This window comes from Oncorhynchus nerka, linkage group LG3 (genome assembly GCF_034236695.1).
Source record: "Oncorhynchus nerka isolate Pitt River linkage group LG3, Oner_Uvic_2.0, whole genome shotgun sequence".
NCBI classification, from domain to species: Eukaryota; Metazoa; Chordata; class Actinopteri; order Salmoniformes; family Salmonidae; genus Oncorhynchus; species Oncorhynchus nerka.
The window spans coordinates 39,250,056-39,276,127 of record NC_088398.1 but is presented as its reverse complement, the minus strand read 5'-3'; the positions used below and the strand labels follow the sequence as shown (position 1 = coordinate 39,276,127).

Here is a 26,072-nt window from a genome sequence, read left to right as displayed (position 1 = left end):
GTCACCTGAGCAGGGATCATAAGGATAGTTGATGTTTACAACAAAACCAGTTTGTTTAGATATGTGTTATCATCGCACACTGTACATGTATTACCGATGATCAAGCTATTGTATTTTCCTGCAAAGACGAGGAATGAACGACCACGTCAAATAGAAGGAAACCTACTTACCATCTAGCTAGCTAGGTAACGTTAAATACAAATGATTTGTTGATGGTAACGTTAACTAGCTACTCTGTAGCTAACGTTAGCTGTAAACTTCGAGAAAGCTAGCTAGTTCACGCGTTGTCTAATAATGGCTCTAGTACTGCAGTTCCCATATTGCAAAAATAACTTGTTACATTAATTTTAAACGAATCCAGGTAAACTAACAACTAACGTTAGCTAAATTAGATAACTGCTGTTTAATCGGCATGATGTTGCAGCTAGTTAATAAACTCGTGAGTCCTTGCGAGCATAGGAATAAATGGTTTATCTTGCTAGTAAGTTAGCAAGCCAACTACCCCCTCTTTCGCTCTTGTTTGTCCTATGAATGATGAATCGAGCTAGTGAGCTGCTTAGAAAGATCTGATTATCAAATGAAGGGCACCTCCGCAAGCACTACCTCTTTAACTAACGTTATAGTGTTACAGACAGTAATCTGTCAGAGTGACGTGTCAAACTCCTCTCACCCCTTTGACAAATGTATGTTGTGCATGCCTCATTGAGCGTGATTATTCGATTTAGCTACTTGGCTAAAAATACCAGGATTTTTTTTCTGACCTTCATCGGGAATTTACTCCGCAGTTCTTTGATGCTGCTGTGGATGAAGGGCTACTTTGTAACGTTAGTTAAATAATGCAAATCTGAAACACCCTATGCAAAGGATCAATCATAGTTGTAACGTTAGCGTACATGATTCCTCCCTAGTAGACAAGCATAGCTAAGGCAACACTGAGCAAACATTAGAACAATGCATGCGTTCATTCATGAGCCGCTCCCTGTCTGCTAATCCAGTGGTTCACAACCTTTTTTGGTTACTGTACCACCAACAGTTATTTTTTTTCTCTGCCCAGAGTACCCCTGAAGTACCCCATCATATCATGTGCATTTTACCAGTAGGGCTATGGTCTTATGAGTTTTCTCAAGTCCCCTTGTGGATAGGCCATGTTTCAAAAGGACCTAGCTCTGAACCTTAGGCACCTCTGATTTCACCTCCAAGATCTGGTGCATTTTCCAACTAAAACGGTTTCATAATGGACAAGTTCAGGTTGGTCCCTGTTTTGGCCTGTTTGCATCCTAGTAAGTACACCCATGAGAGAGCTATATGTGTTTACTCAGGTTGTGCAAAAATGAGCATTTAGTTAAATCTAGCAGGAATGATGTAGGCTTATGTGTTTTTATTAGGAGAGCATAGCATACTTCATCAATTACTTTTCAGACTAATCCGCGAATAGTCCCGTCGTACCCGTCTGTGTGGAGGCCTACCTCTTTTCTGCTGATTGATTTGTTATTTTTCAAATGGTCTTTGCTATGATAATGAACATTGTCAGGTTCTTATTTGGTTTCCCTGTTTCATTGCATGTGAAGTATGGTGCCTGTGAAGCCCCATGTTGGTGTTCCTCTTTCCTGAACCGGTCTGCACAGCAACTCCTAGAGCCAACGTACCTTTCCTGGGGTCGACCTGGTAAGATCCTAAAGAGTTCTTACAAAGTAATTGTAAACTCTAATATTTGTGGGTAAACCAGTTGAAAGGTGTACAGATGTTAGAATGTGTTCAAAGTAGTTTGTAACGTCACAAAGAAGTTTTGGTTGAGGCAGCTCTGAAGAAAACCCACATTCTTGTATCCTGTAAAACCATTGTCACTAAACAGTTAGGCATAGCCTATATCATCTTTGTCTGGGTTTCAGATATCTATATTGATTTTGACCCAAACAGTAACGTTCAGTGTTGTATAACAATATGACGTATAGTAGATTGCGTTTGATGGGTTTTGTGCACTCCCTACAGGATTGTTGGACAGTGTTTCTCATTATCCACTGACACGGTTTCAGATTCCTGCCTGTTCCGAGTCAGAAAGTCCAAAACTCTGAAGAATCCTGTATTAGGATTTCCAGGTACTGTCACTGTGTCACATCTGAAGAACATCTCCCAGACATCTGTTTTTGGTATTTGTTTATGAACCGTTTTGAAATGTGTGTGTGTGTAATAACATGTTTGTGTGTTTGTCCAGATGGTGTGGGTGTTCATCATGAACCGGATGGGTTCTCAGGGCAGCACGGTGGCCCAGCAGAGACGCATGGCCCTGGGAGTGGTCATCCTCCTGCTGGTGGACGTCATCTGGGTGGCTTCCTCTGAGCTCACCTCAGTAAGACACTAGCACTTCCTGTAGACCAGGGGCGCACATCTCCCCTGGTTTCGTGGGCCACATTCCTACTTGTATTGGCTTTTATGGCTTGGAACTGATTGGCAGGTGCAATCTAGAGACAATTACAGTGTACCGTGAGAAATGAAAACCAGCACCATTGCAGAAATGGGTGGCCTGGGATAGGCACCCTTTATTTAGGATAATACGCTCAATCTTAAGACTATTGTTCAATTACACGACAATGCTTGACCACTAACCCCTGCCCCATAGGCACTTGTGTAGATCTGAAAGGATTGACTAGGAATATGGTAGTAGCTCCACCTTGCCTACTAGTGGGGTCATGTTTTCGCCATGTTGCTTATAATATCTATCCAGACATTTTTAATACCCCCCCGCCCTGTACTAGGAATAGCCACATCTCAATAGTTTCAAAGTGACTTCACCCAAATTATTTTTTTCTTGAATCTGCACTGGATCAGTTTGAAGTGCCAGACATTTGAACAGTAAGTCATACTTTTTTCACCTCTATTTCCCCCCAGTACATATTCAAGCGGCAGGAGTACAACAAGCCCTTCTTCAGCACGTTCACCAAGACATCCATGTTTGTGCTGTACCTGCTGGGGTTCCTGCTGTGGAGGCCATGGAGGCAGCAGTGCACGGGCAGTCTCCGGGGACGACACGCTGCCTTTGTACGTATAGCACTGACGTCCCACAACCACATGGGGGCAACGAAACATTGTTGTTTCCCTCTAAAGATAAATTGTTGCTTAGCGCATGCAGTATATTTGTAGTGGTTGTTGATACTAAGGTAATGTTGATTTGCTATGATGAAACAGCCCAATCTAACCTACAGTATTTTCCCACAGTTTGCTGATGCCGAGGCCTACTTTACCCCCTGTATCAATGACACTAGTTTGAATGACCATACCCTAGTGAGTATAATTGATTTGCTTTTTTGTATTCTCCCTGACTCACATTTAGATTTTACTGTTGGCTGGCTGAATATACTGTAATGAATGTGATGATAAGAAATGCTTTTAGTTGAGTGCATTAGTTGAAGACTTTCTTTCTTACTTCAGAGTGAACCCCTGTACGTTCCTGTGAAGTTTCAGGACCTTCCCACAGAACAGACAAACTGTGCCAACGGAGACTGTGATTCCAGTGAGTATTAAAATATATATTATTTTATATATAGAAATAAAACCTTTAGCAGACTAACCAACAGACTAAGAATGTAGATAAAATATTTGATGAAGATCTATAAATAATCATATTGCCTTATTCAGCTGGTAAACCAAGCCTAAAATATATTTTCTTAAATTTCTTTATTTACCTAGGCAAGTCAGTTAAGAACAAATTCTTATTTATAATGACGGCCTACCCCGGCCAAACCCTAACCCGGATGACGCTGGGCCAATTTTGCGCCGCCCTATGGGACTCCCAATCACGGCCGGTTGTAATACAGCCTGGAATCTAACCAGGGTGTCTGTAGTGATGCCTCTAGCCCTGAGATGCAGTGGCTTAGACCGCAGCGGTTGTTTAATGAGCGTTTAAAAAAAAAAAGAAACCTTCAATAATCAATATTTCATCATTGTTAGTGAGTAGGAATCCTGTGGATTGTCTTGGTGATTGAGATGATCTTTTCCATGTTCAATCAATTTAGGCTACTTGTTTCACCCTATGGGCAATCTTTGTTCTCTTCATCAGAGTGCTTAGATGTGGTTAAATTCATGATTGACAGACAGAATATGATAATCCTGACCACAGTGAGGATAAGGTGCCTCACATAACTTGAATTTCTTTATTGATATCCATGGTTTTTAGATATAACATGGGCCCTCTCGACAGGCTACAAACCAGGGTGGGACATTTACTTTTTGTTCCACCAGACACTGTGTCATGTAGAGTTATACATCTACCAGCCAAAATATTTTTTCGCCATAATTACACCAAAAATGTATTGCAAATAACTGAAGAGCGTGTTATGTAACATTTCTAAAACAATAAATGTATTACTAGTAAGAAGTAATGTGGTATATTGCTAATTACATTTTTGTGTTTTAACCAATGTACTGTAGGTTAAAATAAATAACTTTGATAAAATAGTAAAAAAGTAAAACAGTTCTACAACTGAACATCAATCAAGAATAAACAAAGTGCCTGCCCTGCCACAAAATGCTGAGTGATACGGCTTATTTATTATTATTAGTTCAGGGCTGTAACACTGACATTTTTTACAAGGACTACATGAGTTGATATTTAGGAGCAAAACAAATATGTTCAGCTGCCCCTCTGTGTCTGTCTGTTAGAGATAAGAATCTCTATCTGCACTAGCAGCAGAGAGTTGCAGCAAATTCAAACTAATATTGAAAAACAACCTAGTGTGTGACAAAACGATGTGACTAACCAAGAAACACGAGTACAAAATGACACTTTAGTAGCCTTTCAGGTCAATTTCACCAGCTTCTACATTTGGGGTTTGGAATGAAAAAAACTGTTCCCAAATGCTGTGTATGACCACCTGCCAATGTGGCTTGTGAAACAGACATTCTTACCCGCCAATGCCAAAATCGACCCTCATTTGGCAGGTGTTCATTTCCCACGCTGGCTACAAACACGAATGGTTCTGTGATTTGACTGGCAACCGGTGCCCACCTGCCTGCCTCCCTCGTTGTATTGGCTCCTCATCTTGTCGTAACAATTTAACCAAACATTTAGAAATCTAGAGTCCCTTGTATATGAATTGCAAAGCCATAGCAACAATGATTTATATCATAAGCAAACATTCTAAACTCTAGATTTTTCTCTGAAAAAAAAAACATTATTTGAAGAGGGACAATGTACAGTACAACAATCTCAGTACACATAAGTACACACTCAGTACACATTTCTTGTACCAGATTTAGCCAACAGCTCATTTCTGTCTGCACTCCTCGGGCAGGTGAACATACAAACAAGAAAAATATTATATATACGAACATGCAAACATTAAAAAAAAGAAATAAAAATGTTTTATAAAAAAGAGATCGGGACATACAGATGAGTTTCCACACAGACGTCAAGACATTGCACATAATAATCATTGAACACTTTGTTATTGGCTAAGGTTGATCTTTACATGTAAAGACCTTGTCAAATAATAGGGTTGTAGAATGGGACTGTTAAAGGGAAGCTTCACCAATAGACTCTATTTGGGATGTTTTTCCAGCCTCTACATAATTATGAGTGATGAGAGGGTGCTTCAGACATAATTATGCACTATAGCTGGACTTTTTTTTTTTTTTGCGCCGGAGAGCTCAACTAATGGCGTCATTGATTGATTAAGCCTGCTGTCTGATCTAAAATTGAATGGAGTCATGTTTTGTTGCAATAATTGTGGCCTTTGTGTTTTTCCAATTGCATGATCATGCTAGCAGTGAGTAGATATGGTTGTCCTTGTTCGTGATTGGGAGTCCCATTATATGCGTTATTGTTTTTACCATCGAGGACCACTTTGGAAACAAGCGTTTTAATTAATGCTTTCAAGTGATATCCTCTGGGTCCACATTGTACATTTTGTTGTGTATGTCTGTTACCCAAAATAAATTAAATTGAATAGGGCGGAGCACAATTGGCTCAGCGGCTTCCGGGTTTGGCCGTGTAGGCCATCATTGTAAATAAGAATTTGTTCTTAACTGACACGCCTAGATAAATAAAAAATAGAGCCATTGGACTGTCTGCCAGGACATTACAGGATTTTTAGGTTGACTCATTTTGCCTGGCTTTGTAAAGAGACTAAATACAGCCTGACGGGAGCCCAATGAACTGTTCCCGACCCTCGAAGGCAGGCTTTTCAAAACAGGCGATGTACTAGTTTACAGGTTCACTGGAGCTATGGTGAGCTCCAAAAGTTTTAGAACAGTGACACATTTTTTGTTGAAATGATACAATGACTATGAAGTTAAAGTGCAAACTGTCAACTTTAATTTGAGGGTATTTTCATCATCCATATCGGGTGAGCCGTTTAGAAATTGCAGCACATTTTGTGTATATTACCCCATTTTAGGGGCTGAAAAGTATTGGGACAAATACACTTATGTGTATTAAAGTAGGTCAAAGTTTAGTATTTGGTCCCATATTCCTAGCACGCAATGATTACAGCAAGTTTGGGATTACAAACTTGTTGGATGCATTTGTTGTTTGTTGTGGTTGTGTTTCAGATTATTTTGTACCCAATAGAAATGAATTGTAAAATAATTTATTGAGTCACTTTCATTGTAAATACAAACAGAATATGTTTCTAAACACTTCTACATTAATGTGTATGCTATCATGATTACGGATAGTCCTGAATGAAATGTGAATGAGTGAGAAAGTTAGATTCCCCCCCACACTGATGAAAGGTTAGCCTTGGGAGTATGATATTTCTGCATTTAACTTTCTCACTCATTGTTATTCACGATTCATTAAGGATTATCATAATCATGGCAGCAATCACATTAATGTAGAAGTGATTAGAAACATTCTTATTTACCATAAAAGTTTTTGTGACAAAACTATCGGTAGAGTTGAAAATGTGATGGAAACACATTGAACATTTAGATTTTTGTTCGGTACATAAAAAGTACATTTTGTGTGCACTACGTCATCGTGCACAAATTTTTATCCACTAGTCTGTTTGGTGTAAACGCACCACTGGTGGTAAAATGCGCATATTTTCTTAATGCAGATTATTTTTTCATGAAAATCTGTCGCCAATTGGAGGAAACCGAGAAACCGAGCTAATGGCTGCTACTGATGATTCCTCTTTCCAAGAAGAGCTGGACAATGTTTATTTTTTCTTTAGGAACATGCAACCCTATTTATTTGAGTCGGAATACACTGAAGACAAGTTGACACAGCAGGGATAAATAATAATTACGAGTCCGGCAAGCAGCGGTGGCAGCTTAGACCAGCTGGACCAGGACTCAGGAGGGCAAATAACAAACAAGTAAGTTGTTTTGCTGTCAGTAGCCAGGTAGCAACATAACCATTCATTTGACACGTGGCAGTGTTGTTCAGTACAGTACAATTTAATGATTGATTCGGCAATAAGTGGGCTTGCTAGTATCACTACAAGCCAAGCTAGCTGTGTTTTGCTATACCTAAAATGTACTGTAGTCTAACGTTATAGCTAGTTAACGAACTAGCCTAGTTAGCCTCAGTGCCTGTCATTTAAGAGCAAAACTGGAGAAGGGTTTTGATGATGAGAGTAAAGAAATTACTTTGGCTTTATGACTTATATTAGTCTTGGAGTAACGATACCTGTGTGTTCTAGATAGCTAGAGTGTGTCTGTGGGATGTCTCATTCTACACCATGCTGCTACAGTAGGAATACAAACAGTACACAGGGATTGCCTATGATTGTCTAATAGTGGTTTTTGCCTTTCTCTCACAGACGATACCGCTTGGACACAAAGAAGTTGACTCTCAAGAGATGTGAAAGGTCTGATAACAACAATCGTCCCTTGTATCAAAGTGACTCCGAACACCTCACTGCACCACCCAAACACACCATATGCAAGTATTCCCTTTTTAGAACTAGTGTTATAAGCGTTAATGGTATCTTTCTTCTACTGTATGCCATACATTCACATAACTGTTCCTGCATACTGCTGTGTAAACTCATCTGTCTCCAGAGCAAATAAACACTGTCTTGATTACAAGCCATGTCTACTTATATGCTATTTTGAAACATGTTTACTTGCCAACAAATTATTTTACATGATTAACCAACGCACTGCATCATTTGTTTTAGCAATAGGATTGTAGCTAGTTTATCCAAATACATTATATGAATATCACAATGAATTGATCCTGAAGTTGAAGTCAACACTTTATTGGTTTCAGATGCAGCTGGAATCATTTAGTCACTTGTCAGTACACACAAAATATTATGTACAACAGCTAGCAATCTCTATACCGCAATGCAGTTGTGAGCATACAAGGCATTCTATATTATACTACATCAGTCTAACTGAATATGGATGTTGTTTTGGTTGAATGTTCCAGGCAGGTTCCAGAATGTTCTTCAACTGGTTGAACCTCTTGTGTTTTGGGTAATGGCAGATGGTTAGCAGGCGTTGGCGATGTTCTTCACCACCCACTGCTTTGACCTGAAGACTGATCATGAGGCTGTATAAAACACGAAGACTGATCATGAGGATGTGTAGCCATACACTAAATCATGTTCATCTGTACACACAAAATGGTACAGTAGACTGGTATGTGTTTGGTTACACTCAGAGTCAATAATGGGACATTGAAATGGGCTGTTAGCAAAGATGTGAGACGTTTGAGGGGGACTTGACTAGTTGTGTATGATCACCTACAGTGTGAATAGGCTAGGAGAGTATACTAACAGCCCCTCTCCCCCATGCCAAAGAACTGACTGCAAAGGTGTAAAAAGTTTGAGGAGGTCTTGTAGACCGTTTAGTATATTTAAGCAATAAGGCCAAGGGGGTGTGATATATGGCTAATTTACCACGGCTAAGGGCTGTTCTTAAGCACGACGCAACACGGAGTGCTACGACACAGCCCTTAGCCATGGTATATTGGCCATACATCACAAGCCCCCGAGGTGCCTTATTGCTATTTTTAAACTGGTTACCAACATAATGCTGGGCTTGAACCACCCATTTTATAATGGCTATTTTGTTTGAGGGTATTGTGCTTTCATAAATACCTTTGGCTGTCCTGGCTTGTTTCAAAATCAGATGAGGTTGAGCTTATTCTAGGTTGAAAGCTTTCATCAAATGGGTCTACGGGCTCTGTACTACTAAAACTGGTGTCAAGGTTATTAGCAGCAGCAGAAGGATTAGTCTGTAGGACACACAGTAGTCAGTGATTAGCCAACATCTTACTACTTTGTTCCCATCAATCAGGGCTGGTCCTTGCTGTTCTGCCGCCCAAGGCGAAACCGAAAAACGCAGGCCCCCTGCAAAACTAGAATAGTCCCAGTAACAAAATGACATTGAAGTTATGTTCGATTTAGGTTCAGAATGAAAGGTGAAAAAGTATTTTTCGAATGTTTAAAATACATATTTTTCCAGAAGTTAAAAAAATACCTTTTTTTTCCCGGTTGTTGAAATCAGGCACATTTTTTTGTTCTGAAATTACATTTTTGGCCCAAATCAAGGCTGGTCCAGACCAGACAAAATTTGAACCAAACATAGACGTCTGTGATTGGTTCATGTTTGGTCCGGACCGGACCAGTGGATGTGGAAATCGAGGCCGGTCCGAACTGAACAAAAATAAACATCTAAAAGGCATCGGTCCATGCTTACGAGCCTACAGTTTATGAATGCCCATCCATGTGGTAAGCCTACCTTCCAAGACGTTGGCTTGTGCTTACTGGGGTGTAGTTTACCATGTCTGCCCACAATGTAATTTTATGAATGCCCATCCATGTGGTAGGCCGACTGTCTGTAGTATTGGCTTTATTGGTCCTGATTCCTGTGAATAATCAATTGGCCTAATTAAGCTCTTAATATCAGCTACCCAACTTTATCAGGAGTTATCGTGAGCCTATTTGCAATGTGTTTACACAGTGGGAAATGCAGAAGTATTTTCTTTTTTGCTATGCTCAGCTTGTCAAATGTACAGATTAAAACTTGAGACCACTGATCATGACAATGGGGTAAAACACCTGGACAACAGTTGTGATTGTCCATTCCAGATTGTCCATTTTACTTTGACCTGTCCTCTTTTTAGGATATGTTAACATTACAGCACATTTTCTTTTGATTGAGCGCCATTTAGGTTAGGTTATTTGATCGGAGAAACCTGCATGATGTTAAAGGTGTCCATCTCATTACATTTTATCTCCAGCCTGTAGGCTACAGAAAAAGTCCACATACTCTATCTACCACATCCTATCTGCTATATGATTTATGTTAGATAATTTTTTTGACGGAACGTTGGTGGAGCACCGCTGCGACCTCTCCTAACTGCGCCTTTGACAAAGTGGGCACTGCTTATCACAGGGAGGCATCAGCGCTCACCTAAAAAGCCCATATACCATTGGTTGAGAGACCGTTTTTGTTGTTTTGGGGCAGAATTATGTGAGGCTTTATGTGTTGTTGGTGCGTCTAGCTCAGAAAATGCCACCCTCGTCAGTCTGCCGCCATGGGCGGTGCCATCAATAGACACTCAAACAAGGTACTATATCCACCACCCCCTTACTGATACTGCCTTTTCTCAAATGTAGTCTTCAAGCCTTCAATCAACTATGCCTCCACAATACAGAGAGAACTACAGTAGAAGTAGAAGCCCATTTGTAAACACACCAGCTGTGACAAGACACAGACTATGTTTATGCCTAGCTCCAGTATATTTATTTCTTCATCATTGAGTCATGGAAAAATGTATCTAATGTACATATTCCGGTGGCCATTTGATTAATTGTTCAGCAGTCTTATGGCTTGGGGGTAGAAGCTGTTAAGGAGCCTGTTTGTCCTAGACTTGGCGCTCCGGTACCGTTTTCCGTGCGATTTTAGGTGATAGATGTTCCGGGTACTGAGCTTGATGTTGATGCCACTGCATGTGTTGATGGGATCGGACTCTAAATAGAACACAATGTTAGTCATATTATCCTCTGCGGCAGTTGGCTAGCGAGCTAATGTAACCTAAGGTTAACTTGCAAGGTTACAAGTCACATCACCAGATAGCAGCTGGTTAATTACATTCATATTATTTGGAATGTCTTGCCAGCGTATTATGAAAGCTAGCTAGATGTTGGTTTAGATAAACACATGTAGTTCGTTAGCCAGGTAATGTTAACGTTAACTCAGCTTGACTTATTTTATACTGCGCTAATGTTGGCTGATGCCTTCCTCTTTGAAGTGAAGAAGAACATCGATGGAATAGCATCACTTTTCAAAGTTTGATGACATGGCAACCCCATCAATTGAGATTACGGGTCTGTTTCGAAGTCCTCTTGCTGAAAGTGCTGGCAACAGACAGGCATTTTGATATGTCTCACATCATTCTATACACCTCCACGGGGCTGTCCTCTGTGGTTTGCTTACAACCAGGAAATGTAGCTGGTCCGTTTCTACTGGTGGGATTCAGAAACGCTCATATATGCGTGGAGTGAGAAAATTCAACATTTTTATGACGCAAATGACATGTAGTACATATATAGTGAAATAGAGCAGCCGTGAAATGTACCTTTTAAGGCGCCCACATATTAGGTTCGGTTTGCTCCTAGCAGAACTCGGCTAGGCGACGCTAACGTCTCTGTCTCGCATACTCCATTAAAAGACCTTCGCTTGAAAAAATAGAAAAAAAGTGGCAATATTACCGTTTGTCCCTCTTGGATTAGCCAAAATATATACTTAATCAGAATGAATCAAGAAATCGAAGTAATTTTGATTTTTTTTTTTGCCTAGGTCGTCTTTGCGTAATTTTACATCTAACGAGATGTTTGGTGTAGTGTTTCTGATGAGCTGTGAGATGTGATGGCCCTCAAGTTTGACCCATGAGTGAGTTGAAAGAAAAGGTTGACTCACGAGAACTGGGTCTGACCTTTTGAGTGACCCCTGGCTTAGTTTCCTCGATTGTTTCTCACTATGAAACGATTACATATTTCTCTGTCGATCGTTATAGAATGATTATAGTACATTTGGACATTACGTACATTTTTGCTTCCAGGGTCCTACACTTTCAAGTGTCCAATCAAAGTTGCCCAATTTAATCCCGTGCTATTTTTGTGCCAAAAGCCCAGTATATGGCACCGGATGCTTTTTAGAAAACGGCTGTGCTAAATACTCATTGCTTTTTTACATAAGTAGAATAAAAGCATGCGTTAGATGAAGGGTTCATTGTCTCGTTCATTTCATTTGTCACGCTGTGATCCATCTAGCTACCACTTTATTAACTTCTTATACAAAGACACAAAGGCCTAAAACACTGTCTCTCGCTCTCTCTGCACCCCTCTATCCTCCCGCCTCTCAGCCTCTAAAAAACAGCGGGTGCGCTTCAGCAACATCATGGAGGTGCGCCAGCTCCCATCTACACAGGCCCTGGAAGCCAAGCTGTCACGTATGTCCTTCCCCGCCGCCAAGGACCAGGAGTCCATGCTCCGCACTGTGGGCAAGCTCACCGTAACCGACGTGGCCAAGATCAGCTTCTTCTTCTGCTTTGTGGTGAGTAGAAATGTTATAGTGTGGGAACTTGTTTTGTTAGTGTCTGTAGATTTATTAACTTGGTAGACTCTCGAACTTTAGTATACTAGCTGGGCACCTCCGTATTAAGTTGGAAGAAAAGTCAGTATCTTAATCTTTGGAGTATATGCATTTGAGATTTGGTTCAATTGCCTAAGGCAATAAAGGCTTTTTTTATGTATTTTTTTTTTTACGTCTGTCAACTTAATCTAAGTAGTTAAACTTGTCACATTGCTGTTAAGTGTTAGGTAGTAGGTGAGTTAACTACACAGTTTATTATTATCATTGATGAGTTACTGCTGGTAGTACTGCTAATTTTGCTGCAGTGTGTTTGCTGAAGAATACCCCCAGGGTCGTTCCATGTCATTTCAGCAAGTCATGACACCCACCATCTCAGATTGTTCTGAAATCCTTTCTGTAGTTAGAAACAAATAAGATTAGCATTCCTGCAACATTATTTTGTTGAAATAAAATTGGATCTCTGAGAAATTAAGTTACACTGAATAAAAATATAAACGCAACATGTGAAGTGTTTGTCCCATGTTTCATGAGCTGAAATAAAACATCCCAGACATTTTTTAAATGTACAAAAAATGTGTTTCTCTCAAATTTTGCGCACAAGTTTGTTTACATTCCTTTTAGTGAGCATTTCTCTTTTGACAAGATAATCCATCCACCTGACAGGCGTGGCATATCAAGAAGCTGATTAAACAGCATGATCATTACAGAGATGCACCTTGTGCTGGGAACAATCAAAGGCCACTCTAAAATGTGCACAATGCCACAGATGCCTCAAGTTTTGAGGGAGCGTGCAATTGACATGCGGACTGCAGGAATGTCCACCAGAGCTGTTGCCAGAGAATTTAATGTTAATTTCTCTACCGTAAGCCATCTCTGTCATTTTAGAAAATTTTGCAGTATGTCCAACCGGCCTCACAACCACAGACCACGTGTAACCACGCCAGCCCAGAACTTCCACATCTGGCTTCTTCACATACGGCATCGTCTAAGACCAGCCACCCAGATAGCTGATGAAACTGTGGGTTTGCACAACTGAAGAATTTCTGCACAAACTGTCATAAACAGTCTCTGGGAAGCTCATCTGCGTGCTCGTCATCCTCACCAGGGTCTTTACCTGACTGCAGTTCGGCATCATAACCAACTTGAGTTGGGAAATACTCACCTTCGATGGCTACTGACACGCTGGAGAAGTGTGCTCTTCACAGATGAATCCTGGTGTCAACTGTATCGGGCAGATGGCAGACAGCGTGTATGGCCTCTTGTGGGCGAGTGGTTTGCTGACGTCAATGTTGTGAACAGAGTGCCCCATGGTGGCGGAGGGGTTATGGTATAAGCTAAGGACATTGTAAACCATTGTATTTTGTCGATGGCAATTTGAATGGACAGAGATACCGTGACGAGATCCTGAGGCACATTGTCGCGCCATTCATCTGCTGCCATCGCCTATGTTAATGATAATGCACAGCCACATGTTGCAAGGATCTGTACACAATTCTTGGAAGCTGAAAATGTCTCAGGTTTCCACGGCTTGCATACTCACCAGACATGTCACCCATGCTTTGGTTTTGTTTACCTGCCCGCTGTTTCAAATGCTAACTTTTTTGCATTTGTAGCACATCTCCAATGCAATTCTTTAAAAACAAACACCCGGAACATTGCCATCTAGTGGTCAGACCTGGTAGCATCAGGATGCAGGATAGGACATAAACCTAACAACTTCAGTGACTTATTTCTCTGAACAGGGGAAAAAAACATCACCAAACTCACTGGGAGTACATTACATAGGATGAAAAAATAATCCTCTGAGCCGCAGCTCCATACTACTTGTCAGACATAGGGAACTGACACTACATTTGTGACCAAAAATATTGGTACCCTTCCACTTTTTTCAATTTTCACAAATAAATTAAAATTGACCAAAGTATTTGGTCTCCACAATTCTTTATTTCACTGTTAAAATTGCAGAACCTTTGTTTTTGATTCAGAACTTAATATATATTTAAATCAGAAAATAAACAAATGGCATTGACAAAATTATTGACACCCTAGATGTAATATTTTGTCACACAGCCTTTGGTCAAAATAACTGCAATCAAGCTTTTCCTATAGCCATCGATGAACTTCCTGCACCTCTGTACTGACAATTTGGCCCACTTCTCCCAGGGTGCCTTCTCCCAACTACTGTTTTCAGATCTCTCCACAAGTTGTTGGCCACTTCAGAACAGTCCAGCGTTTTGTCTTCAACCATTCCTGAGTGCTTTTTAAAGTGTTTTGGGGGTCTGCTGAAAGACCCGTGACCTTCGACAAAAACCCATCTTTCTGACATTGCGCTCCAAAATGCCTTGTATGCACACGTTCAAGGCACCTAGTGCCAGAGGCAGAAAAGCAACCCCAAAACATCACTGAACCTCCTCCATGTTTGACTGTAGGGAAGGTGTTTTCTTTGAAGGCTTAATTTTTATTTTTTTAATTTGTGAACATAGAGATGGTGTGCTTTACTAAAATGCTCTAATTTGGTCTCATCTGTCCACAGCACATTCTCCCAGAAGGATTTTGGCATGTTCAGGTGTGTTTTGGCAAGTTGCAGTCGGGATTTCTTATGTCTCTCTCTCTCAGCAGTGGGGTCCTCCTGGGTCTCCTACCATATAAACCCCTTTCATTGAGTTGGTGTCGGATGGTGCGAGTTAACTCTCTTAACTTGGGTCTGAATGTCTTGATCGAGGTGCTTTCTCCACCAATCCTTCGCTTCCATCGAGTTTCCTCTTGCAACCATGTCCATGGAGGTTGGTTACAGAGGCATGGGCCTTAAACATATTGATAAGATTATGTACGGTGGAAACAGGAACATCAAGGTTTCTGGAGATTTGAGATTGTCGAGAGCATTGGGCAAGTAACTGAAAGGTTGCTGGATCGAATCCCAGAGCTAACAAGGTAAAAATCTGTCGTTCTGCCCCACTGTTCCCCGGTAGGCTGTTATTGTAAATAAGAATTTGTCCCTAAGTGTCTTGCCTAGTTAAATAAAATTAAAAAACACTTTAAAAATATATTATTGTCTGACCTCTTCAGATAATTCGCATTTTTCTTTTTCCCATGCTCATTGCGGTACACACAGTGACACAGAACAGGGAGAATGAGTCGTTTTCTCTATTAAAACTGTTTTAATTAGTGTGTTTTTATATTGCAGGCACCCCAGGTGAGTTTAATTCCAAAGTAAAGAAGAATCACCTGCTTGAAATCAAATTATTTGTAACTACTTCCAGACGGTGCCAATAATATTGTCTGGGTCATATATGACTTCTTTGTGGAATAAGCTAAGATGTTGTAAATTATTCTTGTTTTGTTCAACTGCAAACCGAAGATATGATATGTGGATACCAAAATATGTTTTTCAATAGCTTTCTGGAAGACATGGTGCATTGTTTGAAAAAAGTGCAATGGTGCCAATATTTTTGGCCACGACTGTATATACTCGTTGTTAGGGTGGGATTGGCGTGGGGATTCCGTGGTTGGCTTTTTACCATTTATTTTGGAATCATCATGTCTTACTCATTGTTAGAATTTTTTGGAGGTCCAAATCGGATGTTATTTTAATGTATTGAATATTATATGAATCCTAACATTTAAAGTGGCCAATTTGGGTGCGATCAGTTTGCTTAATTTGTCAGAGATCAAATTATATTTCAACAAAATGTTACAGGAATGCTAGTCTTATCTGTTTTTAACTACAGAAACGATTTAAGAACAATCTGAGATGGCGGGTGTCTAACCTCTTTCTTGTGCTTTTTGAGGTGGAATGACCCCCCCCCCCCCAACAAGTCATGGCTTTGGGGTTTGCCCTTCATGAATAGTGTAAATTAGTGTAAAATAACACATTATGCATGCAGAATCCTGAACTCGTTTATCTTACAAACTTTGCGCTTGTAAACAAATCTTTGTATCATCACTCATTTCCCACATGAGCAATGACTCAGAGCTGAGGGAAGACTACACACATTAGTAATCGTCAATCTACCGTATTTGGTACACATTAGAAGTGTGTCATGCTGACCCGTATCCCCCTCCTGCTCTCCCTCCAGTGGTTCCTAGCCAACCTCTCCTACCAAGAGGCCCTGTCTGACACTCCGGTTGCCATAGTGAACGTTCTGTCCTCCACTTCAGGTGAGTCCGTACACTAAATATAACTTTACTCAGCTAATTTTACATGTAGGATCTTACAATGGGGAAGAAAAAAAAACATGGATGTTTAAAATAAAATAAAAATGTCATTATTGTTCCTTTGTAAAAACTTTGTTGCAAAGAAATGTTACATTGTTAGAAAACAGAATGGGTGTTACCTTGTACAGGTTGTTGGTATTCTCGCTGGTATTTGTCTCGCCAGGTCTCTTCACCCTCATCCTGGCGGCCGTATTTCCCAGTAACAGCAGTGACCGCTTTACTCTGTCCAAGCTTTTAGCTGTGGCTCTGTGGTAAGCCATGACATCAGCTGAATAATTGTAGTTACTCTGGCTTCTTACTACTATCTGTAGTTACATTGTTTGTCTGGTCCCTTTCCCCATAGCATGGGAGGAGTGGCCCTGGTCAGTTTTTCCAGCATGGACAGTCCCGACGGGAAAGGTGCTACAGGTAACAATGGAGATAAGTGCTCCAGATAAACATCCTTCCTCAAAACCTTTTTTGTTTTTGTTAGTCTTTTTTTCCTTCCTCCTGTTACTTTTCTATCCCTCTTCATATTGTGTGTATTTGTCATGTCTTGTACTGTACTTGATTTGTGTCCTAGAAATGTGCTATATAAATACAATGTATTATTTAAGCATGAAATCATCTCTAGACGTGCAAGCCATGCCACGATGTCACGTTTGCTTGCATTGCAGAAAAAAACATTTGGAGAGTAACCATGAGAAAGGGGATGTAATTAGCATAACATAACATGATGAAGTCATGTCTTGTTCAGGCTCCCTGTGGTCGGTGGCTGGGGCTGCGCTGTACGCGGTCTATATCGTCATGATCAAGAGGAAGGTGGACCGGGAGGACAAGCTGGACATCCCTATGTTCTTTGGTAAGTAGATCATAGTTAGGTCTTAAACATCTTACTAGAGTCAGGTGTGGCAGCTTGGTCTGTTGCTGATTTTCAGATGCTCTTTTCACTGATATAACTCCATATAATGATCCTGAATTGTGTATAAAGTAATTATATTCAATTAAATGTTTGTAATATGTAATATATAACATTTTCACCTGCAAATAGCACTAAATGTCAACACATCAGTATTAATAAAGTTGTCATCTTCTCTTATTTGTGTCTCTTAGGATTTGTGGGGTTGTTCAACCTGCTCCTCCTATGGCCAGGCTTCCTTGTGCTTCACTACACAGGCTTTGAGGCCTTTGAGCTGCCCAGCAAGCTAGTGTGGACCTACATCCTCATCAACGGCCTCATCGGCACTGTGCTCTCCGAGTTCCTCTGGCTCTGGTGCGTCTCGGTTGATGAATGAATGGATTGATTGGTTTGATTGATTGAATGACCGCATATGTACTCCTTGTCCACTCTGCTATTCACACTGCAGAAACACACACTGTGCAGAAACATGTATCTTGAATCGGAAAATGATATATGTGTGCGTAACTTGGACTTGCACGTAAATTATGCATTGATGTGAATGGGAGATATGCACCAGAATGTAAGTTACCCACACATATCTCGGGTTAAGATTGGTCCCTCTATCTATAGCAGTGGTCACCAGTCAAGATCACTTTCACAGTCAAAAAGCAAGCTGAGATCTACCGCTCATATTTAAAAAAAAAAATAGATAATGTAACGTTACCAAAATAAAAACTCTTCTGTAGTATTGAGGTTTGTGCAGTAAGCTTTTTTTTTATTTGACTGGACTCTGTAAAAAAAAAAAAAAAGAGAGAAAAAAAAGACACATGGTCAAATCATGACGTCAGTGATCTTCAGGTCGGAAAGTCGGAGTTCTTGAAAGAGTTTCTGACTTGGAATTCCGAGTTGGATGACCGTTCAAAACTATTTTGTCCAGTCGGATCTCGTTTTTTTCAGAGTTCAGTTGTCTTGAATGTTGGAAGTCGGAGATTTTGAAGTTCCCAGTTGTTTTGAACATGGCATTAGGCTCAGTGGGGGGTGGGGGGGGCGGCAGCAGAGGGTCGGCTTCTCACGGTCCCTGCTCTCTCCTTCCTTTCCTCTGGTGAGACTGACCAGAGAGAGGGGACACCGTCTTCCACCTGATGGTGAAACTCAAGTCAGACCGCATCTGCGTCATGCACAAATTCATGTTGTTCCTATGACCAAAGAAAGTGAAATATTCCTCAATATTAAAATAGACATGACACGCTGATAATAATATTTAAAAAACGCAGGCCTATCGATACACTTGGCTCCTCATTCATTGCAGCTGCAGCATGTGTGGAAGTATGGAGAAGCATGTTATGTAATGATGTTGAATAAAAAGTGTTGATGGGACTGAATAAAAACCTAGACATGAACGCACTCCTAAAAACAGCAGCTCTTTGCTGTATTCATGAACAGTCTTTCTCTGGTCATGGTTTTGAAAGTTATGAAATCTCAGTAGGCTGGTATCCAATTTTGGTCGTGGAAGCTGTAGGCACGGTGATTTGAGCAATCCGATTGGCCAGCACAGTAGGAGATCAACCTGTTGGTGACCACGGGGCTATAGTGTGATATGCAGAGTTATGCCAAGTGATACATTTTTATTTATTGCGTAAGAGGAGTATTTTTGCATTTGATTCAATTGTAACCTTGTTGTGTGTTCAATACAATGTTGTGTGTTCTCTCCATAGGGGCTGCTTCCTCACCTCCTCCCTCATAGGCACTCTGGCCCTCAGCCTCACCATCCCACTGTCCATCATAGCAGACATATGCATGCAGAAGGTAAGAGGGGGCACTATTATTACTGCATGTCTGTTGCCATCACACCCTTGAGCATGGCTGCTCTACCAAAGGTGGTGTGTCAGTTTATAGGTCAAATAAAGTGCAATTGGTTTGTGATGGATGCTTTGTCACATGGCACTTAGCGTAATGAATTTTATGACAGGGTATCATCTAGCAAGGTTATGAGTGAGCATTGTCTGTCTGCCTGTGGGGATCTAACTTTGAAGCCTTAGAAGCTATTCCCTTAGTAGACTGCATGGGATATAGCATCATTTGAAGTTTAAAAATAGCATGTTTTTTTGTGTGCCAATAGTTAGAAAACTCCCATGCTTCTTATGTTGGATATCCAGTCTGTTGAGATGTCAAGTCAACAACTCTCATTTCATAAATGCATGACATGCTAGCTAGTAACACTGAAGTTCAAGTACAATGCACTAATCTTGTAAGAAGCCACCCTTCTGAGATGGTGGTGATTGTTATACATGTAGCTTTATTGCAAGTATTGGAATGTTTTTGACCCACTGTTAGGCAGCTGGCACTTGCTGTACATCTATAGGTGTACTATAGGTGTACTATATAAGCAGCTATCACATTCTTTATTGCTATATTTCGGGCCCCAGGTGAGTTTCTCCTGGCTGTTTTTCGCTGGAGCGGTTCCCGTCTTCCTCTCCTTCTTCATTGCCACTCTGTTATGCCACTACAACAACTGGGACCCCGTCATGGTGGGGCTACGAAGAGTGTTTGCCTTCATATGCCGCTCGAAACATCGGATTCAAAGGTACTGGGAAAAACACTTGCTACTCTTTGTATTGTTGCCTACTGTTTACTTGGCCAATGCTTTGTAAGGTTTGACTTTCACAGTAATTGTGTACACACACACACACACACACTTAAATTTGCCCAAATTGAAATGTGCCCCGTTGAATCCAGGACAATGGATAGTGTTAGTTGCCGTTAGGCTTGCTGGGATTGTATTTAAATTATTTTGCGTTTATGGCGCTAATTTGATATATTGTGATTGCACTCAATTCTTATCTGAATGCTAGTTGTTCCCATTCAGGTAGTGATTATGATCATGGTCATGGCCTCTTCCCTCAGATTGCCAGAGGACAGTGAACAGTGTGAAAGCCTTATTCCCTTACACACGGTCTCCCATGACAACGAAAGCTTCTGCTCGTGATCCACCAGCCAGTCACAGGGTAAGGAGACACAAATGACATTTTTCTATGTCCTGTTACAATCTGAGGTTACCTACATAGAGCCATGACTACATGGAACTCTATTCCACATCAAGTAACTGATGCAAGAAGTAAAATTTGATTTAAAAAACAGATAAAAAAAACACCGTATGGAACAGTGGGGACTGTGAAGCAACACAAACATAGGCACAGTAATAAATAATAAACCTGACTCCCTTCAATTCTGCTCGCAAACATGCATTCTTTGGACAATAAAATGGACAAGTTATTGGGAAGATTAAACTACCAACGGGACATTAAAAACTGTAACATCTTGTGCATCAAGGAGTCGTGGCTGAATGACAGCAATATCAACATACAGCTGGCTGGTTATACGATGTACCGGCAGGATAGAACAGCACCGTCTGGTCTATGTATTTTTGTAAACATCAGCTGGTGCACGATATCGAAAGGAAGTCTTGAGCTATTGCTCGCCTGAGGTAGAATTTCTCATGATAAGCTGCATACCACATTACCTACCGAGAGAGTTCTCATCTATATTCTTTGTAGCTGTTTACATACCACCACAGTCAGAGGCTGGCACTAAGATAGGATTGAATGAGCTGTGTTCCGCCATAAGCAAACAAGAAAATGCTCACCCAGAGGCGGTGCTCCTAGTAGCCGGGGACATTAATGCAGGGAAACTTAAATCAGTTTTACCTAACTTCTATCAACATGTTAAATGTGCAACCAGAGAGAAAAGAGCTGGACCACCTATTCTCCACACACAGAGATGCATACAAAGCTCTCCCTCGCCCTCCATTTGGCAAATCTGATCATAATTCTGTCCTCCTGATTACAAGCAAAAACAAAAGCATGAAGCACCAGTGACTAGATCAATAAAAAAGTGGTCAGATGAAGCAGATGCTAAGTTACAGGACAGTTTTGCTAGCACAGACTGGAATATGTTCCAGGATTCCTCCAGTGGCATTGAGGAGTACACCACATCTGTCATTGGCTTCAATAAGTGCATTGATGACGTCGTCCCCACAGTGACCGTACGTACGTACCCCAACCAGACACCATGGATTACAGACAGCATCCACGCTGAGCTAAAGGCTAGAGCTGCTGCTTTCAAGGATCGGGACCCTAACCTGGAAGCTTATAAAAAAAAACCTGCTATGCCCTCTGACCAACAACGAGACCGCCTATAGGGAGGAGGTTAGAGACCTGGCTGTGTGGTGCCAGGACAACAACGTCTCCCTCAATCTGATCAAGACAAATGAGATGATTGTGGACTGAGCACGCCCGCATTTTCATCGATGGAGCTGCAGTGGAGCAGGTTGAGAGCTTCAAGTTCCTTGGTGTCCACATCACCAACAAACTAACATGGTCCAAGCACACCATGACAGTCGTGAAGCAGGCACGACAAAACCTATTGCCCCTCAGGAGACTGAAAAGATTTGGCATGGGTCCTCAGATCCTCAAAAGGTTCTACAGCTGCACCATTGAGAGCATCCTGTCTGGTTGCATCACTGCCTGGTTTGGCAACTGCTCGGCCTCCGACCGCAAGGCACTACAGAGGGTAGTGCGAACGGCCCAGTACATCACTGTGGCCAAGCCTCCTGCCATCCAGGACCTCTATACCAGGCGGTGTCAGAGGAAGGCCCTAAAAATGGTCAGACTCCAGCCACACTAGTCATAGACTGTTCTCACTGCTACCGCACGGCAAGTGGTACCGGAGCTCCAAGTCTAGGTCCAAGAGACTTCTAAACAGCTTCTACCCCCAAGCCATAAGACTCCTGAACATCTAGTCAAATGGCTACCCAGACTATTCACATTGCCGCACCCCCCTCCCCTCTCCACACCACTGCCACTCTCTTGTCATCTATGCATATTCACTTTAATTAACTCTACCTACATGTACATACTACTTTCTGTCGGTTAGGGGCTCGTAAGTAAGCATTTCACTGTAAGTTCTACACCCGTTATATTCGGCGCATGTGACTAACATTTAATTTGATAAGACACAAATCTCCTCTATTTGTCCAATGATATTTGCCACTTATCATCTGGAAAACACTGGATTCACTCACTTCCTATAATCATGTAATTTGTTTTGTCTTTGAACATCTGTCGTGCATTTATCTACTTCAATGTTTAGACAGTATTGAGTGAGAGAGGAAGGACAGGAAGGACACGTAAATATTTTAGATAAGACCATCGCCCACCTACTCCAGGGGATCTGGATTTCACCATGTGAAAAGATGTAATTAGTTTTCCCTTTTTAGGGTTTTCAATACATTTGAAATGAAGACATGGTGTCTCGTAGATGCTGTATTAGAGCTAACCATTGAGTACTTATTCTGAACTTCCAGACTATCGAGGATTTGTCTGATAAATACCCTCCCCCTTTTACCAAGGTAGACATGCAGCTAGTATTCTGCTGGATTTATGCTGATGATTATGTAGCAAGGTTTTTTTTTTCTCAATGCAACCAGCTGGAGGCTGTCAGTGGTTTTCATAGCAACAAGGATGACTAAAGCTGTGTTTGAATACTCATACTAACTGCACTAACCTTTTCTATTTGTGACGTAAATTGAGTATGTAGTATGCTTATTGGTTTGTTAATTTGTTAACTTCTCTAACCTTACGAAGCACGTAGCATATCATTACAGCAGTTGCTTTTATGTACCGGTATGTTAGCTAGATACCGTCCTAACATTAGTTGGCTACTAATATATAGAACTTACCAGTATATTAACTATATGCTATCTAACTACCCAGCGTTTATTGACTTGATTATTCACGTCATGCTTAGCTAAGTGGTATAGTTGTGTGTTCTCAATGGATATTGTTAATGAAGTTGTATGCTAACAAGCTAAGCTAACAAGAAGTTGCATAGCAACAGCATCAGCTTCCGGTTGATAGGCAACACAGCTTTAGTCACAATGCGTTTGAGACCCTCCCTGGGGCATCTAACGACCTGATATCGGCAAGATAAAAAATATGACAATGTGAACAACAGGCACATGAAATGGATGTCTTTCAGATCTCCCTTTTTATATCAGAATAAGTCAGTGAGACCTGCAAACATCTGTCTCCAATAGAAAAACAAGATGTACGCTCACCTTTTTCTGTCTCTCACCAGATCGTGAATACAGTCTGGAGCGTCATGCTGAAGTGACAATCTTGAAGCAACCAATCAGAGACTTTGAACTACGTCCAGTGCCTCTTATTCAAACGATTTATTCTCTGCAGTGTGGAGTTGACGTTCCATCTCTACAAGATGAACTCTTTTTACTTTGTACAGTGTTGATGCGACTCGTCGTTGACTGAGATTGTGTGTTTTGCTGTGTTGGATGTGTAAAAAGAAAAACTTGATGGTACTGAAGGTGCCGGCCTTTTATCAATGATTCATTATGGCCACTTCAATTGGTACACGTTTAAATAAAGGGACAGAGTGGTTTCATAAGGAGAAGAGCAAGGTTGTTATTCCGGCGGCAGCAATTTCTAACAATGAAAGGGTCGGTGCTTGTTCACAGGAGTAGGTTTGGGAGCAGGCAAAATGAATTATCGTTAATGTAGAAATAGTATGGGTGGAACAAGTTGGTCATGGATTTGATCATCAGGCTATTAGGTGACTTACACATCTGATGTAGAGATCTGGGCGTATTCACAAATGGTCACAGAGTTAAAGTATTGATAAAGGATTAGTTTTGCCTTTTAGATCATAATGAATAAGGATTTATCGACAGGGAGGATCTGTCCCTTGATCAGCACTCTGAGACACAGAGTAGCAGTTCCTGTGAACAAGCAGTCTCAGATAAGGAGACGGCACTACAGCCTAACTACCGCATTTGATTTCTCCCCCATATTCTACATCTCTCCATCTCTGGCCCCTGGCAGCCAGGTAATGCTGGGTCATGAAGGCAAACTGTGATGAAGCCTTTTGTATGTGTTAGAATGGGAACTGACATTAACCCCTCGACTAAGCTAAGCTGCTCTACAGAAGTTATAATGCTGTTGCCTTTCCAACCGAAAACAGTAACCATCTCAAAACAGGTGTAAATACTGTACTACGCCATGAAATTCAAATGATGTATTCTTACTTTAGTTTGTATTTTGAAAAATGACTACTACAAAGACCCTCTGAGCATCTAGCCTTCATGTTCTCCGAAAAATGGTTTACTCCAATGTTTTTTGTTCTTTAAAGTCTTGACTGTTATGACACTAAAAAGGATTTAAGACAGACCAAGTACATGGATTTTCCAGAAGCACTATTTTTCATCCAATTAGATTCCCATAGTCTTAAGGAGAAAATGTTATTGCATCTGAGATTACTCATAACACTTTGGGGTGTGTTGCAGAGCCACGAATGGGGACCTGATCTGATTAAATATCTTTCACCTGTTGAAAACTGACAATTCTATGCAATAATAGAGTTTCTATGTCCAACAATTGTATTTTAGACACATTTTGTTTGATCTGCACATGAAATGCAAATCAATCACCCACTCACCCTTATTCTATTGATGATTTTATTTGACTTAAACACATGTTTGATCAGTTAAAGTGAACTGTCTCTTCTGTAACCATTGATATACACCATGACAAAGGGCATGTTATCATGTTATTCCACCAGCTGTCAACTTGTGTACAGAACTTTATGGAGTGTTTGCCCAGTACCCATTGTGGAAGACATTTTATGACTTGAGCTAACTGCAGGAAGTAATAACTTACCCTGTAAAGTGAAAAAAACTTCAGCCCCTCAAGTGAAGGTTTTACCTTTGTCCAACTCAGTTGTTACTTTCACATTGTAAAAAAATAAATAAGAATCTACCCTAGCCAGTAGCTTTTATTACCATCAGCTATGATTCTTGCACAAAGGAAACCAGCTGTGAGATGTATTTGGATGTTTAATACATGTGGTTCCTGTAGCCTATTTTTACTTGCGAAAAACCCAGGCACTCTGGAACTATACATCCTATGAAAGTTGATCATTTGTTTCCTATCTAAACATTTATCAGATTTTCCCCCATATCATCCATGTTGAAGTCTCTTATTGATGGGCGAGGTGCCAGATACATAAGTGCATTGTATATATTTTCTCAAAGCTCATGTTTTTAAAACGCGTTTTCAAAAATGTATTTTTTGAAAACGGTTCTTCCGAAATGTGCGTATATCGTAAGAAGGTTGTTTTTTCTTTCTCAGGTACTTTGGTGGAAGGATGACTTTTTCCTCTGTCCAATCAGATTTTGTTTTGGTAATTTCCTGTCCTTTTATTAATGGGTCTCTTTTTAAAAAGATGTATACAGATTTATCTAAGTGTGATCATCGTAGTTTACCCTATAATCACAGGCTCTTTTAAGAGTCTTTGGTGAAATTGCGTAAGTCCTTTTTCTAATGTTATGCAGCACTATTAAAACTAAAGATTTTCA

General features: G+C 40.8%; 1 protein-coding gene and 1 long non-coding RNA gene across 3 annotated transcripts; one reads left to right on the top strand and one right to left on the bottom strand.

The window, feature by feature from the left end:
* On the top strand, window positions 1-26,072 carry LOC115107738 (solute carrier family 35 member F5-like). Of its 2 annotated transcripts, none has more exons than XM_029631347.1 (17): window positions 1-185; window positions 1,569-1,665; window positions 2,034-2,096; window positions 2,213-2,347; window positions 2,887-3,036; window positions 3,214-3,279; window positions 3,427-3,508; window positions 12,323-12,513; window positions 16,629-16,710; window positions 16,931-17,018; window positions 17,111-17,175; window positions 17,504-17,608; window positions 17,860-18,019; window positions 19,363-19,453; window positions 20,074-20,231; window positions 20,552-20,652; window positions 23,783-26,072. In XM_029631347.1, exons 4-16 carry the CDS (start codon window positions 2,213-2,215, stop codon window positions 20,631-20,633), a joined length of 1,455 nt encoding a protein of 484 aa, XP_029487207.1. In that variant the 5' UTR covers window positions 1-185; window positions 1,569-1,665; window positions 2,034-2,096; the 3' UTR covers window positions 20,634-20,652; window positions 23,783-26,072. The 2 variants fall into 2 exon arrangements, with proteins under 2 accessions (XP_029487207.1, XP_029487197.1); XM_029631337.1 differs by having other exon boundaries at window positions 1,990-2,096.
* LOC115107750 (uncharacterized) lies at window positions 8,189-11,986 on the bottom strand. The gene is made up of 3 exons (XR_003860260.2): window positions 11,537-11,986; window positions 9,051-10,928; window positions 8,189-8,500 (listed from the first exon to the last, which is right to left on the bottom strand). It is a non-coding gene; the product is annotated as an uncharacterized LOC115107750 (long non-coding RNA).

Bases quoted from the DNA above. Each gene is read 5' to 3' on its own strand.
- LOC115107738 (XM_029631347.1), top strand. From the start codon at position 2,213: ATGGTGTGGGTGTTCATCATGAACCGGATGGGTTCTCAGGGCAGCACG. The intron at 3,037-3,213 runs GTACGTATAGCA...ATTTTCCCACAG, and splicing joins GGGGACGACACGCTGCCTTT to TTTGCTGATGCCGAGGCCTA. The intron at 17,019-17,110 runs GTAAGCCATGAC...CTTTCCCCATAG, and splicing joins CTTTTAGCTGTGGCTCTGTG to CATGGGAGGAGTGGCCCTGG.